The sequence below is a fragment of the Pleurodeles waltl genome, chromosome 12 (assembly GCF_031143425.1).
Source record: "Pleurodeles waltl isolate 20211129_DDA chromosome 12, aPleWal1.hap1.20221129, whole genome shotgun sequence".
In the NCBI taxonomy this organism is placed as follows: Eukaryota; Metazoa; Chordata; class Amphibia; order Caudata; family Salamandridae; genus Pleurodeles; species Pleurodeles waltl.
The window spans coordinates 650,191,245-650,211,235 of record NC_090451.1 but is presented as its reverse complement, the minus strand read 5'-3'; the positions used below and the strand labels follow the sequence as shown (position 1 = coordinate 650,211,235).

Sequence of the window (19,991 nt, the reverse complement as noted above, 5' to 3'; positions counted from 1 at the left end):
AGATCAGTGAGCACATGTATTTCATGCAATACTTTGAAGGTCCAAGCAATGTTGTAATCTTTATCTGAAAGATATACAAAATCTATTGTTCATGTATTATGACTGGTAACTTAAAGACATTCAAAGCTACTGTGTTTTGAACTTGCATGCCTGAGCAAGCTTTGCAAAAGTGTGGCTAAGCCCTAAGTTAGATAACGGGATGGTTATGTCCAAACCATGTGATACATTCCAGCTCCCACTTTTCTACACATTTCTGGGCATGGGGATATGCTCTATGAAGGAAGTAGTAATTTATCAGTTTAAAGCGGGCATTCTTAGACACCCTTGGGATTTGGTCCACTGTGCAGTCGGTTTCCCAAATCCCCCTCCCACTTTTCCTGGAGGCCAGACAGAGGTGCAATCACATCCTCCTGAAGTGCCTGATAAAAGCACGCTATTACTTTATGCATGCCACTTGTTGTGCACATAGCACAACAGCTTTGGTGCGTGGGTGGTTCAGCCATTCTAGCGCCACCCACCATTGTTTCCTGATCGCCACTGTCACGCTCCATGAAACTGGAAATGTCACCGAATCCCACTCCCACCATTTCTGCCACCCCCCCTCCCCAGCAGAGTCATGCTCCAATTGCAGATCCTCAAATGTAAGCATCTCACATGTGCAAACCAAAGTAGCCCACCCTGGTGACTCCGTAGGTTGCAACCGACAGTGCCTCATACCCTGACATTCCCCTGGGCTGCCTTTAGCCACCCACCAACGGTTAAGGAGAAGCTGAAAAATCCTCCGTGATTAGTGGACGAAGGTGCCCAACTCCCCACCAAGTGAATGACCACCATCCACCAAATGGGTGAACCATTGCATCTGCACTGCCAAACAGTAAGCCTCAAAAACAGGGGCCTCTAGAGCAGGCCACCATCCACGACCGGATGCGGTAATTGAGTCAACGGTACTCTTACCAACCCGATCCCCACACAAACGTAATCATTAGGAAGTTGATCTCTCACAACATTCTGCGAGGTACCACTATAGGCAGCACCGCAAAAAAAATAAAGTAGCTGTGGAAATGTTGGCATCTTAGCGATGGCAATATGTCGGCTACTGAGACCGGCAATGTCATCCAAAAGTTCACTCTTGGCAGGACCCAAATAGCCGCATCCACATTACCCTCCAGCAGCTCCTGCACGCCATGGTATATTTTGACCCCAAGATATGGCAAGCAGGGAAGCTTCCATGGCAGGTCCCTTGGGGTTGGGGCTAGCTGTACCTCCGCACACATAGGGAATATGCTAGAGTTTTTCCAGTATACACCCTGACCCGAGACTGCTCCAAAATGGTCTACGAGACCCACCGCTCTTGCAGTGTCTGCAGCAGCGTCTTTAAGACACAAAAGCAGGTCTAGTCAGCCAAGCCAATAGTGATCCAGACTTCTCCCATTCATGTGTGCCCAGACATTTATTCTTGGTAGTCGAAGAATCTGAGCTTCTCCACCTGACCGCCAGTCGTTCTTGGCCTCCAACAAACGCCAGTTGTAGAGCTGAATTCCCAGGTCTCTGCTTCTCTACATTTCGCAGTTCCGTCTCCTGAGCCTCAATCTCCTTCAACAGCGTGCGCCACACACCCTCTGCGATACATCTTCTACGGATCACCACTGTAAAAGCTTCCTGTTCAACCTGTAGAGTAGACGCCATACCAGTATTGAACTCAGTACTGTCTTATTCCCCTCCACAATTGATTGATGGAATACTGGGTCTTCCAGCGCCTCCACCATTAAATTGCCAGTCAGGGATGCAGGTACAGCCCAGTTCCCAGTGCAAGGATAATAGAACCAAATTGTGGTCCGAGATTGTCCTGACCAAATATTCTACCTCCTGCACGCCACATGCACCCCAGGAGAGCAAAGGAATGTGTCATGGTAGACGTGCAGCTCGTGGAATCTTGAAAAGAATGAGTAATCCCTATCTAGAGGATGAGTGCGCCACCATGAATCAATAAGCCCCCATTGATATTGCCAGCCTGCAAACTTAAGCACTGGTCTGGTGACAGGGGTGGATGGCATCTATCTAATGCAGGGTCCCCAACACAGTTGACGTCGCCCTCCTCCCACCCCAGAGGACTGAGTGCACCAGATAATGTGCCGATACCTGGGACATCCAGAAGGCCTGTCTGGTCAGCATTTGGGGAATAGGTACTGACCAGCGACGGATCACGTCCACCGAACCTTCCCTTGACCACTACATATAGTCCAGATTGGTCCACCTCTTCACCGATTTTCTGGAACTGGACACCAGGGCGTACCCATATAGGGGCCCCATGTACAAAAGCAGAGAATGTAGTATATTAAGTCTGACCCTGCCGGCACCTATGGAGTGCTAATACATTAGAAGCCATGAGGTGAGTTCCCTAAAACGGAATTCACAAGTGTTTGATGGGAATACACGTGAAAACCTACAACTCTAGCAGATTTCTTAGACTACTGCTGTAAACTCTTGTGAATTCTTGAAAGTAAATCTGCACCAATTCAAAGTGATAAACCTTTAGGTAGACTTTCGTGACTTTCTTTTGGAAAGTGACTCGTATTGATTTTCCACTCTTTTTTTAAAAAATATTGGCATGGATTCATCCATTTAATTGAATGATGATTTAGAGTAATGGTATTTAGTGAAATATGCTATTTATCACCATTGTTTAGTGATAATAGAAGTGTCCGAAGCTCACGAAAGATGAAACCCTCAATTTAGTCACGATGCTGATCACCTCCATCGAAAACGGTAATCGTGTTACTCAGGGCAACTTAACATTTGGTTTAAGCCAAGCAGCTTTATTGTGTGTGGTAGCTAACTATAGCCAGATTACGAGTAATTGAATCCATGTTTTTAGAGAAAATCCCAGTGAATAAGCTTCATGGCTGTTAGGGATGGTGTTTCCCCCGCGTCATTAACCCTGTGTTGCAGCGATAAACCGGAATTTTACGCTTGCAATATAGTAATAAATGGAAGGCAATGTGTTTGTTAGTTCTATTTAGCCTCATTATTTGCACAGGTAATGCTTAAATACAAGTCGTTTTCAGGCAATTTTTTAAAGGAAATTCCAGACAGAACCGTGACACAAATAATCTTGCGGCCCTCTAAGTTAGGATAAATGTTAAAAACAATGGGATATCAGTCCTCAGTCGGATGCCATAGACACTTACGTGTTTTTCATTGTGGTCTCCTAATGCCATGGCATTGTTGTGTCAACATGGGCTTCTACTCAAATAAAAAAAAATGCAAAGTTTTACCAGCACAAGTAATTAACCTCTTAGGTTTTGTAAGACTACAAACATCACGAAAACGTTTCCTGAAATGTTGGCATGCTTTAAATCCCATTTCTATTCTCAGTGCATTGTTGGTTTTGCACAGTTAGTTTTGTTTCTGCATAAATCAGGTATCTTTAAACCGTGTTCTCATTTGAAACATTCTTGAAATGGCGCTCCTTCCTCAAGGCCGAGTTCAGAGAGAAAAGTAAATCTTTCTCCACATTGAACCTGGAGTTATTCCAAAGTGAAATCTTTTCTCATTCCATTTGGAACATACACCTATTTCAAAACGTTAGCTTTACAACGGCACATTCTTTCGGCTTGAATGATTTTCTCTCTAAAAACAGATGTTCTACATATTTTGCATATGGTTGTGTTTTTCATTTGGCTTTTAACAAAGTAACTGAAAAATACTTATGTGATTTCACACACAAATTCAATTTTCTGTGCATAGGACAAGTACGTGGGTTCATGGTAGGTAGAAGAGGCAGTTCTATGACTGCAGACATTTGACTTTGCTATTTTTCGTACATTTATCTGCACCTAAGACCCGCCCTTGTAGTAATGTCAGGAACACATTTGAAAGGTAGGCAGGGCTGGAGCAGAGTCAGACATGTCTGTCTAGCATGGGCGAGAGTGCTGAATTTTGGGTAAGGTCTGTGAAGCCCAGAGCACCTGCCTGCATCTGGTTGAGTCTCCTGCAGTTACACTGCATCACATGATGCAAGCGTCCCAAATATTTAAAAAACAACACGCAGGTTTTTGCACAGCACACTCATTTAGCCAGAGGATTCCCTTGGTGCTGTTGGCAGATAACTAATGTTTATTGTTGCTTAACTCGATGGTGCTTGTTTATTTTTCAACCAAGGGTGGAGGGAAGGATGAATAGATCACTGGGACAAGAATCTGTGAATAATGGGTTAAACCAGTGTTTAATTTGCAATATAATAAGTGCTGGCGCTCAACGCTTTTCTCAGAAACCTGCAGCCGGCATTGACAAATCGCTAGATTGCTGAATACCTAGGCTGTGTGGTCTTGATTACACATCATGCCTCTTTCTCCCACCACCAGACATTCCCTGTCCCCTTTATTTATCTCTGGCGGGTTCTTTTTCATCTTTGCTTTCTCCCTTTTCAAAGTTATTTTTTCAATTTTTTTTTTATTTTTTTAATTATCTTGGCTTCCTCCTTCTTTCCTCCTTTCGTGTTTTTCCCTCTCGCTCTGAGTCAAAGTCTGATGAGGAGAGTTAAGGGCTGGTTTAAAAGAAAAACAGGTGCTGGTGGACCCCACTGCAACCAGGGCTCAAATTAAGCAGTGGGTTAAACATAGATCCTGCATTGACCATTCCCCAGCACCCGTCCTGTGTCACTTCAAAGGAGCCTGTCATTTGTAAATCTGCCTTAGTCCTGCTCCAGTGCAAAACTCTAGCCTGAACTACGTAGCCAGAGCCCTTCTGAACAGGAGCATAAGGAATCCCAATCAATTTTGAACTAGTTAGGCCTGAACAGTTGAGTATAGTTTGAGTCATGTGGCACAGTAAGTAATGACAAGGCCCATGTCTGGGCATACCCATCGCACTTAGGACTTCTCACTGAGACAAAAAAGTAGTGGGTGGAATGTTTGAATTCATCTCAACCGCTAGTCATTATTTGGGGCCTCATTTCAAACCATTGTGATTTTTTTTTTTTTTTTTTTTTTGCCCACTGTGTCACTTCAGACAAGGACCAAACATATGCTTGTGTTCCAGTTCAGAGTGGGCCATGCCATGCCATGCCTGTATGTTTTTTTTTTTTTTGCTCAGACTATACTCACTGGAGCAGGACAAAAGGTCCTTTGCCTTTGGCTGGTTCCTGTCTGAGGTGGTATAGTGAACAAATGAAATGATGAAATGTTGACACCTATGTTGTTGGCCCCTTTTGCTCAATCTGTCGGCTATACTGAAAATATATTGCTTTACATCACATGCACGCTGAACCCGCATTTCATTTATAAAAGTTCTGACAAATCGAAACGTATATTGTCCTTTACAGGAATTGCTTTAGAGTTCCAACTCATTGAAACACCATCCTGCGGATGCTCCTGGTCTGATGTGACATAAAGGAATTATGAAGGGGTGAGTTTTCCATTGCTGGTTTGCTTTTACAGTCACACAATCTTATTTGTACTTTAATATGTTAGGAGACCAGCCAGCCTTGCAGCATATCTTATCTGAAAGACAAATAATCCTAATGGGGATGCTTATGGGCGAAGTGCAGATGACTATACTAAATTTATGAAAAATAAAAACCTATTTGTAGGTCTCAAAACTGAAACTTACCCACGAAAAGTAAATACAAGCTTATGTAAGGATTGTAGGTATTTCTAAAATTTCCAACATCCTTATTTTGTAGGGAATTACGATAGCCATAATGAAATGAACAACCTGGCACCACCTTCAGGAATAACCTATTTAATACCTCTCGCTGTTCCACAATAACATGCAATTCCTCGATGACTGCAGTTGGGCATTGATGGGTCTTGTATTTAAGATTTCTCTAAGCTTCAAACATTTTTACTTGCTTTCTCAATTGAGGAGCTGTCCTTTAAGCTGGAAGATATCGTATGTTTAGAACAGTACACTGTTGGATCTAAATACAATAACGAAGCCCATGCTCATATTTGTTGCCTTTTGGACACTAATTTATTTTCTCTTTCCATTCGTTTGTTTCTACACTACTGATGAATCTTAACTCTATACTAAATAAAGAGCTTGACATGTTATATTGTCTTCAGATTAATACAATTAATTTCACTTTGCATTGCCGTTCTAAGAGAATAATGTTTGTATTCTGCGACTACCTTTATTGTAGCGACTTTTGTTTCACTGTGTACTGTTTTGATTGCTGGCCTCTGTAACCCAAATGGATACATTTCCATTGAAACACATCAAAATTAAACCTCTTTTTTTTTTTTTTTTTTTTTTTTTTTTTTTTTAGCATATATTTTTTGGCATTTGGAATATCAGTTTCAAAACACAGCACTGTCACATATTTTATAATACTATTGAGTGTCATTTCCAATCCCTCCCACCATCACCACTCCCCATGTCACAAAAATGTGAATTGGATCCTTGTTGTCACACCGCTATTGTTACAACGATATGACAATTAAGTGCCCTGTTCGTAGCACTTTTGAAATCCTTGGAAAATTGATTTACCCACATTTAAAAGCAGCAGTCGGGTGCCTTTTTTTTAACATTCGTAAATCTCACTGGGGGGGTTTGGGATTAACAGCACTTGCTTTTTTTTGAAAAATCACAGAGGCATACCATTCCATATCATTTGATTAGTTTATGAAGCTTTTCATATTAAACTTCCAAACAATTCACCCCCACCCCATTACCACTCCCTCCCCTTCCCTATGAAGCCTGGTCATTGTACGGGTTAGGGAATTTCAGTTATGGGACAAGTTCGATAGGCAGTTAACAGAGAGAATGTGCCTGTCTGTGGGTATTCACAAATCTTTAATAGTTAGCTTACCTACCCCTCAAATACTCAGAAATGTACAGTTACTTAAATTCTGTTTTATATACTGCTGTGAAGCTGTAACAATCACCATCACAGGTTAGTCCTTGTATTCTGTGTGAACTCCAAAAAAAACCCATAGATTTGATCCAAACTCTTGGGTAATCCAACAGAGTAAAATTGCCACTTATGTTGAAGATCGATTACCTTTTTAGATTTTGCTTCTTTATGTTCTTCTCAACAATTAAACTCCGTTTCAGCCTCAAAATCATTTAAAAATATAACATTTAGCTATTGTATTGACATGTGTATAGTGTTATCGATTTGCAATGCCTGAATATAATATTTACATCCATTGGCAAATCAAGATGTCAAGCAGCAGAAAAAGGAGCTTGATCAAAAGTACCTTGTAAGTTGTGAGTACATCCCTTCTCCGCTATCTAAATCAAATCTATGCAGGAATCCACATTTTCTATCCAGAGGATTGTGTAGTGGGAAGTTAGAAAATTGTATAAATACTTTTAGCTTGTGGATTGTGGAAGCCTTGACACTAATTTTAATGCCAATCCAGTCAGTAGTGGGTTCTTGCTGATTAACCCCTTCGCTGCCAGGCCTTTTCCCCTCCTGTGCCGAGCCTTTTTTTTTTTTTAGCTATTTGGGGCAGTTCGCACTTAGGCTCTCATAACTTTTTGTTCACATAAGCTACCCACGCCAAATTTGTGTCCCTTTTTTCCAACATCCTAGGGATTCTAGAGGTACCCAGACTTTGTGGGTTCCCCTGAAGGAGACCAAAAAATTAGCCAAAATACAGTCAAAATGTTGTTTTAAAAAAAAAAAAAAAAATGGGGAAAAAGGGCCGCAGAAGGCAGCTCGTGGTTTTCCCCCTGAAAATGGCATCAACAAACTGTTTGCAGTGGCAAGATCACAATCTTCCCAGCTTTCAGGAACAGGCAGACTTGAATTGGAAAACCCAATTTTTCAATACAATGTTGACATTTTACTAGGACATACCCAATTTCTACTATTTTTTGTGTGCTTTCAGCCTCCTTCTAGTTAGTGACCAAAATGGGTGAGAAACCAATGCTGGATCCCAGAAAGCTAAACATTTCTGAAAAGTAGACAACATTCTGAATTCAGCAAGGGGTCCTTTGTGTAGATCCTACAAGTGTTTCCTACAGAAAAAAACAGCGAAAAAAAAAAATATTGACATTGAGGTGAAAAAAACCCAGCAATTTTTCTCCACGTTTTACTCTGTAACTTTTTCCTGCGATGTCCGATTTTTTAAAAGCAATATACCGTTACGTCAGCTGGACTCTTCTGGTTGCGGGGATATATAGGGCTTGTAGGTTCATCAAGAACTCTAGGTCCCCAGAGCCGATAAATGAGCTGCACCTTGCAATGGGTTTTTATTCTATACCGGGTATACAGCAATTCTTTTGCTGAAATATAAAAAGTGAAAAATAGGTATCAAGAAAACCTTTGTATTTCCAAAATGGCCACAAGGTAAGGTGTTGAGAAGCAGAGGTTATTTGCACATCTCTGAATTCCGGGGTGCCTATACTAGCATGTGAATTACAGGGCATTTCTCAAATAGATGTCTTTTTTACACACTGCCTTACATTTGGAAGGAAAAAATGTAGAGAAAGACAAGGGGCAATAACACTTGTTTTGCTATTCTGTGTTCCCCCAAGTCTCCCGATTAAAGTGGTACCTCACTTGTGTGGGTAAGCCAGGTGCCTGCAACAGAATAAGGCCAAAAACTTGTAGAGATTGAGGGGATAGCACAGCGAGTTGATAAGCACATATTTTTCTTTTATACATCTTTTAGGTTGACTCTGCTTTGGGGTCCCATGCAAGTGAGGTATCATTTTACTTAGGGGACCGAGGGGAACATTGGGTTGTAGGAAATTTGTGCCACAGCGGTGATCCTACAAAGAAAAGTGAGGAAAATATGATTTGTTTATGCAAATTTTGAGGTTTGCCGAGGATTCTGGGTAAGAAAACGATGGGGGAATCCAGGCAAGCCATACCTCCTTGGACTCCTTGGGGTGTCTATTTTTAAAATGTGTCTGGGTTTGGTACTTTTCCCTAGATGAAGGCCGCACCCATGACCAAAACCATAGGTACCCCCCAACACAGGTAGTTTTGCAATAGATAATTTTGGCGTGTCCACATACTTATGTGATGTTCCAAGCACTAAAATTGTGAAAAGAAATGCACTTAGGTTATGTTAAAAAGACCCCTCACCCACCAACTAAGTTGGTGGCATGCTTCATCATCGGGGTCCCACCCGAGGCACCTAGCGTGTCACAGGTGTGCTGCGACGCCTGATTACAGCGGAGCAGGTTTTGTAATTTTTACCACACATACTGGTTGGATTTTGCACGAGGGTGAGTGATGGTTCAGTGGATCAAATTTTATTAACAAGAGATTTCACAAAAATGAAAAGCACTGTTAATAACTGAAAGGCCAAAAAACTGAACCAATGACTCGCAGCTCGTGAGCTGTAAAGCCACGGTTATGCACCAACCGCTTTACAGTCCATTCACACACCTTTCATACATGACACGCACAAGACGATTCACGCTGCCAGCCACGGGCCCAGCACATTACAACACTCGCATCGACAGACAGCGCCACTCAAGGGCCCATTACTCACATATGCCCACATGCCTGATACAGCAATCACACCAGCTGATGGGGGTGTGTGGACTGGTGTTTGGCTGGCAGTGTGCTGCAGTAGCCAACAGCAAGTCAATATGTACACTATGTACACCCTCAGCCAAGCGCCACTCCACACACAATGGCATCACTTTTTTTTTTTAATCAAATAAATCACTAACTAATTAGTAATAATTACAAAACTACAAACACAAAAGCTCTCACTAAGTACATGACAGAAATGCCAACCATGAAACTGAACACATGGAAATACAAAACAGACAGTTTACACTCATGGTTGTTCCCAGTAATTCTGGGTGTGGTAATTCTTAAAACAACCACCCACACACAGCCCAGGCTTTGAAGGACAATCTGGGCAGTACATCTGAGTCTCCCTCCGGATACCTCTTCGAAAACACACTGTACATTTCTTAGCTGGAAAGTCTTTTTTGGGTGTGGGAGGAATGTGCTCAGCAAAGTGGCGATGTTTCAATCTAGCCACATCCTCCACCACTGCTTCTCTAGGAACTCTGGCCTGTTCCACCACAATAAGGCTCTCTATCACTGACTCCTGAAATTTCACAAATTTCATCTTTGACTCTGGAGACCTATCCTTAAACACAATAAAAGCATTAAAAGTTGCTAAGTGGAAGAGGTGAATTGCTAACTTCTTATACCAAACGTAAGACTTACGAATAGCAGTATAAGGTTCCAACCTTTCATCAACTCTGTCTACACCTCCCATGTGCGTATTATAATCTAAAATGCACACAGGTTTGCACACTTCAGCAACCTGGCCCCAAACAGTCATGGGGGAAGTACTCTCATCATGGATGGTACTTAGCATGTAGACATCCCTCCTGTCTGAAAATTTCAAAGTTAGCATCTCATCATTCCGCAAGGCACTGCACTGTCCCCTCTCAATTTTTTTTACAGTTTTACAGACAAGCTCCCTTGGATAGCCTTTCCAGTTACAACGAATTGTGCCACAAGCAACAGTGTCCACTCTAAACAATTCCTTGAACAACTGCACTCCAGTGTAAACGTTATCTACAAACAAATGGTGACCTTTGTTGAACAGTCATCTACCAAGTTCCCACACAATTTTCTCAGTTACTCCAAAAGTGGGAGGACAACCAGGGGGGTCAGTACTGGAATCCCTACCAGTGTAGACACGGAAATTATACACATATCCTGTACTACTTTCCGTCAGCATATACAATTTAATTCCATATCGTGCCCTCTTGCTGGGAATGTGCTGCCTAAAAACCAAACAACCTTTGAACAGGACCAAAGACTCGTCCACAGCTATTTCTTTGCCTGGAACATAGACCTCTGAAAAACGATCTACAAAATGATCAAGGACAGGCTTAATCTTAAAAAGACGGTCAGAATCAGGGTAATCTCGTGGCAAGCTTAATGCATTGTCAATAAAATGCAGTATCCTAAGAAGAAGCAAATACCGATTACGACTCATTGTTGCAGGAAATATAGCTTTTGCCATCAAGGGACTAGTAGACCAATTAGAAGCCAGTGACAGCTTCCTTATCAACCCCATTAAAAGAGTCCAACCCAAAAACCTTTTCATCTCCTCCAAATTTGTGGGGATCCACTGGGTAGCTCAAGAGTGTGGCCTAAGTCTAGCAGCGTTGTCCCTCAAATACTGCTCAAAAATCTCTTCCAAAAACACATCATCCACAAATAACTCAAAGAAATTGACAGGCAAAAAGTTCTCTGTATTGACTCTACACCCCGGAGACCAGTAAAGGCAGGCAACTCTGGCTGCTCCATGTTTGGGGCAACCCAGAGTTCAGGTCTTCTAATGTGAAACCTTTCAGCCCCAGGTTGCTGCACTAATGGCACATCAGTGTCCTCCCCTGAAACAGGCCCTTCATCTGCACTGAGTGCGGCTTCCTCATCAGAAGATTCCTCTCCGACAGAAACTTCACTGCCAGAATCTCTCACTTCCTCCTCTGCCTCAGATGCAGAGTCCGTCTCATAATAATGATCAAACAATGACTCAAAAAGCATACCAACCACCTGCTGAGCGGTCATCCTGCGGCTAGCCATGATCTTTCCTACGAAAATTAACTGGACAAATGCACCACCAACAACCAGCACTGTGTAAGATAAGTAATAAAGTGTAGCTTTATTAGTAAGAGTTATAAACTCAAAAACTATACCGCTCACTTGCCTGAAAAAGCTTGAATCACCAGCAACTACTCTGCACAGACACAGCAATCACCAATGATATCCCACTAAAAAGAAAGAAATTAAAACAAATTAGAAATAAGACAACACAAATATCATTGTGCACAAATCTAAGGACAATTTCACACAAACCTGGATTTAGTACACCACCTACAAACATGTCATTCATGCATGGCTACAATACTCCTCTTTGGAGTAAATTGTTTTTACTTACCTAAAACATGCAACTATGCAAACCGCAGGTCAACCACTGGCAAAACCGCAAGGAGCCACAGCAAAGAAAGCAAAAGCTTTGAACTAGAACAAAAAGGAGGGAAAAAATGATCACAAATGCAAATACTTCGTCAGTTGTCAAACATCCCACCATCAAGCATTTAGAAATTGGTGCCTAAGTGGATTCTGCCAAGGAGGGCAGAAATGGCCAACAGCTCAATGCCCCCCCCCCCCCCCCCCAAAATAAACATTTTAAAAAATCCTGGCGTTCTAGTGGTTTCTGCCCCCCTTGGTGGCAGATCAGCCTAAAAATAATAGGCCGATCTGACCCCAAGGGGAGCAGAAATGGACACAACAAACATGCCCCCCACGTGGGAGCGACCCTTGCCCAAGGGGCCGCTCCCCAACACAAAACACAGCAGAAATAAAGAAGAAAAAAAATCCCTGGCGTCTAGTGGTTTCTGCCCCCCTTAGGGGCAGATCATCCTAAAAATATTCCATCCCTGCCTTGGGGGGGTGGGAAGTAACCATTACGTCCACGGCACAGAAGGGGTTAAGAAACCAATTTTATGTTCCTGTGCTGGCCCTATTTCAGATGTCGAAGAAGGATGGGTGTTGGTTTGAGTTAAGCTCTTGTCATTGAACCGGGCTATAAATGGAAACTTTGGCATGCTTTGTGTGGCGTGTACTAGCCTTTGTTCACGTGCTGGGCTCACTGGGTGACATTGGGTGTGTGCTCTGTCAAATATGTATGGAACTGATTTACCTGTGCCATCTTTGCAAATGTAAAATAAAAATCACATTCACCCAGCTGTCATAAATTAAGATTTATGCCTACCATTCAAAAATGTTATGTGCCAAAAATGTTTGTGTCTGTGTAAGTCCTCTGTATTCTATTATGTCCTTTTTAATTTGTATATCCAGCATATGGTGTTTGTTTAATATTTAAAGTAATATGGATCCTGCCCTCTAACGAGCCTCATAGATGCATCTTGTAAGACTGTATATCCTAACAATGTACTGTTGCCTATTGCCTATTGTCAGGTGTGTAATAGAGCTACTAATTATTTTTATAGGGCAAGTTAAAGGAAGTGAATATGTGAACACATATTTGTACTGTCAGTTGAATTCTTATTTTATTAATTACAATTTTGGGTAGAAATAATTAAGGTTGATTTTGAGTTTACATTTATCAGTTTCAATTTAGCCTTTTGCATGTTAGTTAAGGAAAACATTTTTTTTTAAACAAAAAAGATCTTGGAGAAAGGGAGGGTTGAACAAATATTGCTATTCCTATTTACTTAATGAACTATTTCACACTTCTGTATTCTGCATCTTCTGCATCAGGGTGTCTTGATGGTTTTCCTGAAGTCCACTGTTTTTGCGTCTTGTTACCCTGCTTTATAAATTGATGTAGACCCCCAGTTTAATGTTCCAACTCCTGAATACTGGGTATGAATCCAGAATAAATGCCCTATTTCGAATCTGGTTAATCTTAAATTATTTCATCCCATAAGGTGGTAAACATATGGAAGGGCAGCAGAATGTCAGATAACTTGCCCTCATCTTTATACCTCCTCCCCTTGGTTGATGAAAGGTACAGTTTTTTATATACCTTAGCTGAAGTTCAATTGTCCGGTAATTGTATCTATTTATATGTTCCAAATTTGTGACTGTGAAGCATTATAAATATAGTATATTCATTTATCATACTCTGTACTCTTATTGTATTCCTTGCACACCTACTGGGCCTTGATTTTTGTTAACACTTTTTAATAGGAACCTTTCCATATCCCACTTTCAATGGCATATTGCCTTTGATCATGTACTGGTAATCAGTTTTGCCTTTTTTAGTAGAGGATATCCTGGTGTCTGTGTACTGGCAACTTCTCACTTAAGTTTCCTTAAACAAATAAATGATGTACTCCTCAAAGGTAGGTAGTTCTTGCCATCATAGATAGAGATCCATTTCCTGCTTGATCATTTCCTGCAGTTATTATGCTTCAATTCTGTTGATTCATTGATTTTTAAAGCCTTCAGCCTCCAGTGTTATTTCTGCAGAGGGATCTGTAACAATGGTTTCTACTTTGATGTGATGGAGTGACATGAGTACTACTAGAAATTACAGAAGTTTATTTTCCACTTTTAGCCTCTTCCTTTACTAAAGTATTATAGTTTGTGGGAAGCAGGCCTAAAATTATCCAATAGATCATTAACGTTAATGTAATATCAGTTCTCTTTTTATTATCAAGTTTAACAAATAGAATTGTTTTTAGAATCCTTATGAGAACAATGCCTGTCAATAAAGTTTCAAAACTTGGGTTTTTGTCTTTTCTAGGTCTGGGTTTACATGGGCTGTAAATACCTAATGTGCTTTTTCTGTTGTTTCATTAAAAAGAAGAAACTACAACTAATGATGTTTTTAAGTATAGTCAATCCAGTTTCAAGATGTTCTCAGTTAGATTTATAGTCCTGTGCCATGTCTTTCGTACTGAGCATCAGTGGTTTTGATATTAGTCAGTCTTGATGTAAAATGAATACTTTGTGGGGAACAAAATCTGGCCTAATTGTTCTTGAATATCAATCTCTTCAACACTGAAATCAGTTTGATAAGGCATAATCATTTATTGTCTACTTACAGCAGTGTAGGTTTCTTTGCACTAATTTTTGTTATATTTAGGTCGGAAATCAGTTCACGGTCATAAACAGCTTTTTAAAAAATCTGATTATTCACTGAAATTAGATCACACTAGTAGAAAACTTGTTTTTGACTGCCATTATTCAACAATGTGCCCCTGCCAGGCTTTGTTTACCAAAATTTAAAAAACACAAAAGCTTATCTTTAAAAAGCGCACCCCACAATGAAACCCCAGTGTAGTGCCAAATAAACTTTCTTTTCCTACAATTATCCAGTGTTTTGTGTCTTTAAAATTATTACACAGCAGACCCAAAACTATACAATCCAAAAAAATCTTAATTCCCATTGATGAAGTAGCTGAGAGTTCTACATAAATGGTGTGTATTGCTTTTTGAAGCGATACTGCTGCTCTTCAACATGGGGAAGGCTTTTGCACTACATACACATATGACATATGCTGTAAGGTATTATGTAAGAATTTAAATGATTTCTATCTTCAACAGAAGAAAAATATTCATGTATTAATTTTTCCTTTGCAGACAACAGAAAGTGGTAGAGACTGAAGACGGAAACCTGCAACTACAAGAAGGTGTGCTTCTGAGACAAAGTTTTTTTCTGGAGAGTACTTAAGGTTTTCAGGTTTAGGAATAGTACTCAAACCTTAAGAAGCCATGCAGTAGCATTCTTGTGAGAAGGCTGCTTCTCTGTGTTGCACCTTTAAAAGACAGTGAGTCTTCCAGGTCGGCAGACATTGCCCCCTTTATTCTCATTCATCTTCTGTAAAATCTTTTTCCCTGTGACAGACTTGTAATAGGAATGAAACTTTCCCATATGCAGATATACGTCACTATTGCCTGGCAACTATTCTCTATTGTCCAAGTGGAACCAGTTTAGTTTAACCTTGTTCGCAGAAACATATAAAGTGGTTGCCATATCTAATTATGTTATAATTTTTGCTGGTCATGTAGTGACATGCATTAGCTGTGGTAGAGCTTACAGGGGCTATTCATACCCATTTCTAAAGTGTAGTAGAGGTGACATCGCCTTTTATCTGGAAATCTGACAACTCCCCGATCTCTGATTCAAAATTCTATTTGTAATTTACACCTTATTAATCAAAATTTGACAAGCTACAGTGTTATCTCATGGTCCTCCAGGAGAACCCCAAGGCCTGTATGTGGTGTTGTTTAAATGCCATCATGTTTTGAACCCCTCATTGGCTAAAAGTGCTTTGTCAAATCCCATGTCAGATAAATTATCTAAGACTTAAATGGGCCATTTGGCACTACTGTTCCCACAAAAAGTCCTCTGTGGAATTCTCTAAACATGTTATGAATGTACAAATTGTTCTTCAAATCCTTTACATTTATCAGTGTTACTACTCCAAAGCTTGCACATGCACCATATAGCATTGCCGTTCGAAATACTCTTTCAGGTAGGAAAGCTACCCGTGTATTTATCTTTAATTCTGTGCATATTGCCATTGGCAAAAACACTTTGACAAATCTTGAATACAAAACCAACATTCATGGACTAATCTGGTTTTTAATTGGAGAAACAAGTCATCATGCTTTTTAAAGCTTTCAACATGATCTTTGGTCAGTGGCCAACTGACAGTGTAGCTCTTGTTCACAGAGCAATTCATTCTCCCAAAAAGATGTGTGACTAGCCCTCTTTAAAAAGTGTTGAATCTGCAGACTGATGCATATATTCATTCTCAAAAGGTGAATATAGTAAATTATTTTTATCCTTTTAAGTAGCACCATACTTTGTCTACTTTTGAGGGTCACAAAATAGTTAGGTTATACCTGTCCATGTGTTCTGTGTCATTTTAGAATCCAACTTCATCAGTTCCTGGTGTGCATTCTTAAGGTATTTCCAGTAGCTGATTTGGTTGTATTGCCCATTGTGCTGTTACCTTTTCTGGATTACAACTTAGAAGTAGTTGGAAAGTGACTATTGTGGTTGAGTCTCGTTTGCTTGTATTTGACTTATGTAGGTGGTTTTCGCAACAGTTGATTTGTTTTCAGAATGATCTTCAGTTATGTTGTCTGACTTCATTAGTCTCATTTTTTGTTCGAGGTGCAGTGGCGACCGGCGAGGATCCAACAAGCGTTGCGATTGCCAGTATCCAGTCTGCAACCACTTTCTCAGATCCTAACATCAAGTATGTCTTCAGAACTGAGAATGGTGGCACACAGGTAGGACTCTCCTTTTCCCCTTCTCCAGTGATGCTGGTATCCTACTGTGATGGAGGACATCCCTGTTAGCAATCTACTAGAGAGACCTTTGCAATCCTCCCAGCTTTACTTCACTGTCATAACCCCTTGCCCCCTTTAGTCTTTTTATCAATATTCACAAGATTGCAACACAATTGACAGTTAATTCAGAGTAACTATTTGGTTGGTTGTTTGATTCAATGCTTTCAGCACTGTTGTAGTATTTTATTTTGACTTTCAAAAATGGCCTCCCTTTCCTGCAGCCCATGTGTAGTGTCCTCTCATCTCTTCTGATCTTTCGCACAGACAAACCTTACCCCCCCACTTTGCAGATAAAGAGAATTGTTCCTTTTACCAGCATTTCTAAAGCTGCAGTATGACTAATTAAATTATTATTAACTGCTTTCCTTATTCCCATTTCTATCTGCTTTCCTTATTGACATTTTGTGTTGTGCATGTTGCAAACAATACAATAATTCATATACTACAAAGAGAAAAGAGTAATGTTCCCCAGATATATCATGCACCCGAATATAACTGGTACCTAAAATAGGTATTTGTCTGTGTTGTGTTGTCATCATAATCATATAATTATTATGAAACTTTAAAGGTGTAATTTTATTGTGATGTCATCAGGGTTAAGCTCATGTGACATCACTCAAAGACTTGTGGTCAAATTATATCACTTCCTGTCAACTCATTTAGATCAAAGGGTGTGTGGTGTATTTCATTACCCTTTGAATTTTGATGAATAGAAGTTCATGGGCGAGGGCTAAAGGGATACCTCTCAAGGTACTTCTTGATGAGAAAGAAGGATAGCAGATTTGCCCGATCCTAGCATCTAAATACTTTCCTTGGGCAGCACAAATAAAAAAACCTCACTCTGCCCCAGGGCCGCTCTGCTCCAGACCCTGGGGATTGGAGTATCCTCTGACTTAAGGGCTACCATGTGCCCGTCCTCGAATCCCACCAGCATTTCCTCCTCTTTTTTTGGGGGTCTGTATTCTTCCAGTTCAGCGCCCTGCACTTCGGCCTCATCTTAGACCTCAGGAGTTCACATGTTCCAGTACCACAGTGACTGGCTATTGAAGTTAGACTTGGCTAAGTCAGTTGTACACCACCTTCAGATCTCACTCCTGTATTTCTGGACAGCTCGATTAATGACTCAAAAACCCACTTTTGGCCACCGGAGAGGTTACATTTTTTAGGGGGTGGTTTAGAAACAATCCTTTTCAATATGGATCTTCCCTTATTCCAAGGTGTGCTTTGCTTTAGCCAAAAAGGAGCCACCTGAGAGACAGCTTATGGGAGCCAAATGCACCTTCACAGTTTCAGTTAGGTAGTTTTGGTATTTAATGTCTGCCAGGAAGCTATATGGGTATCCGTTCTCGCCTTTGCCGCTTCCAGAGGTGGGACAAGGCCAACCGGGGAGTTAAATAGAGCAACCTGTTGGTGGGATATGCTGTTAAGGTATCTATCTGCAAGAGCGTTTTCGAAGGAAAGATAACTTGTTCTTTTGGGCACGTATGTGAATTCCTGTACATCAATCCTTAATTCTCTCCATCTGAAACCTCAGTGTAGACTGGCATACATCATAGTTTGCGTGTGCCTACAAGTTTCAGTTACACTATGAAACTGAATAGAGCCAGCGCTCATCTTTATGGACCAAGCAAAAGGGAGACGGTTGGAATCTTGCTAGCTGACAGAAAAATAATCGCTTTAGGTCTTAATGATCATTCTTTGGCCCCACACGCATTGCTCTATCAATATAGAAAGTTACTTTTTTCTGACCAACTGTCTTATAGCATATGTGATGTTGTGATACCCCTTTAACATAAAGCCTGTACTGTCCTTGTTTTTAGGTGATGTATCGTGTAATACAGGTGGCTGACGGCCAGCTGGATGGACAGACTGAGGGCACAAATGCCATCAGTGGGTTCCCTGGTGCACAGGCCATGACACAGGTATGTAAAGTAATTAATTAATACAATCCTTTGAGCTGTGCGCTTATTTCAGAAAAATGCAAAAATGATCACAAAGCATGAGCCTGATCATAGAACTGTTGGTTATGGGACTGGTCCTAATCTTTGTGTTGTGTTTAGGAAACATCTTTTCTAGTTATTGATAATTGGAAAGTCATCCCAACTAGGGTTACTTAGGTGGATTGACCACATTTATTTATTCAATTATTTGCAATGTTGGAAGACCCGTGATTGGTGCACAAAATATATAGGTTGGCCTGATTTTCATTTGATTAATAGAAGGAATGTTAAATTGTTGGTGGCTCCTCGTACATAACTTCTTGAGAATGGCAAGTTTCCTTTTCCTTATGTCAGTGTCCCATTCAACTGTAGGAATCTCTGCAGTCTTTAGAAATGTGGAGTCTTCTGTTGTAAGTTGTCTTGTATGAGTATGTTTTTAATTGTACATCTTAAAAATAAAAAGTCAAGCGGTAAAAATGCAGGATGGCGGCCATTTGCTTACAATAAAAAAAATTAATTTCAAAGTAAATTAACCATTGTGTATAATTGGACAGTATGGGTGCTCCAGGCATGCAGGTGTCATCAGAAAGGTAAAGCATCCCTTGTATTTGTAATGAAAATCACAAGAAAATGTGCCTCTTGCTGCCATAAAGAAATGGTTCTGTTGAATTATTGTAATCTAAAGGCATAGTCTAACTCAATAAGGATGACTTAAGAAAAGAATTAAAAAATAAAATGATAGAAAAAAAAACATTTGCAAAGTAAACTATTGCGCCAGCAGCCCTGTCACTGAAGAGCACTTCTTTTTTTATACAATTGTGATCATGCAGAATGCTGTCACTTGCACTGTAAAATAGCAAGTTGCCGAAGTTAGCTGACCCATTGCTGTGGCTACAAGCTGTAGGTCACGGTAGGCAGAAGCAACATATGATTGATAGTTAAACAGACAAAAGTAAGAAGAGGGTTGACGTGAGGCTCCAGTTCTATATCTAATTTTGAATTCATGATTATTTTAGAATTTTGATTTTTTTGTATATTAGACTGTCAAGACTGTCGGAGAGGTCTCAAGGACAGACATAGAAAGGAGTATATTTTTTTTAGGTGATTCACAAATACTCAATTTAACAGAAATAGATATTATCATAAGGGCTTGATAGCAGATGACCACAATATGTATTTTGAGTGAAGTAGTGTCTGTTATTGCTAAAGATTTTCTCAAGAGTGCTGTGGGTATGAAAGGGTTTCTGGTGTGGTTGTCGAAAGATTTGTTT

At 40.5% G+C, this 19,991-nt stretch overlaps 1 protein-coding gene across 8 annotated transcripts in view; it reads left to right on the top strand.

The window, feature by feature from the left end:
• The window catches only part of USF1 (upstream transcription factor 1), a 60,929-nt gene that overhangs the window by 6,633 nt on the left and 34,305 nt on the right, over window positions 1-19,991 (top strand). For 4 of the 8 annotated variants that reach the window (XM_069218265.1, XM_069218269.1, XM_069218262.1 and 1 more), the window contains 5 exons: window positions 5,324-5,406; window positions 13,399-13,478; window positions 15,059-15,108; window positions 16,608-16,720; window positions 18,601-18,702. In XM_069218265.1, coding sequence (XP_069074366.1) covers window positions 13,426-13,478; window positions 15,059-15,108; window positions 16,608-16,720; window positions 18,601-18,702 — 318 coding nt within the window. In that variant the 5' untranslated portion in view covers window positions 5,324-5,406; window positions 13,399-13,425. The remainder of the gene's footprint in view (window positions 1-5,323; window positions 5,407-13,398; window positions 13,479-15,058; window positions 15,109-16,607; window positions 16,721-18,600; window positions 18,703-19,991) is intronic. The other 4 variants (XM_069218268.1, XM_069218270.1, XM_069218266.1 and 1 more) reach the window with 1 other exon arrangement.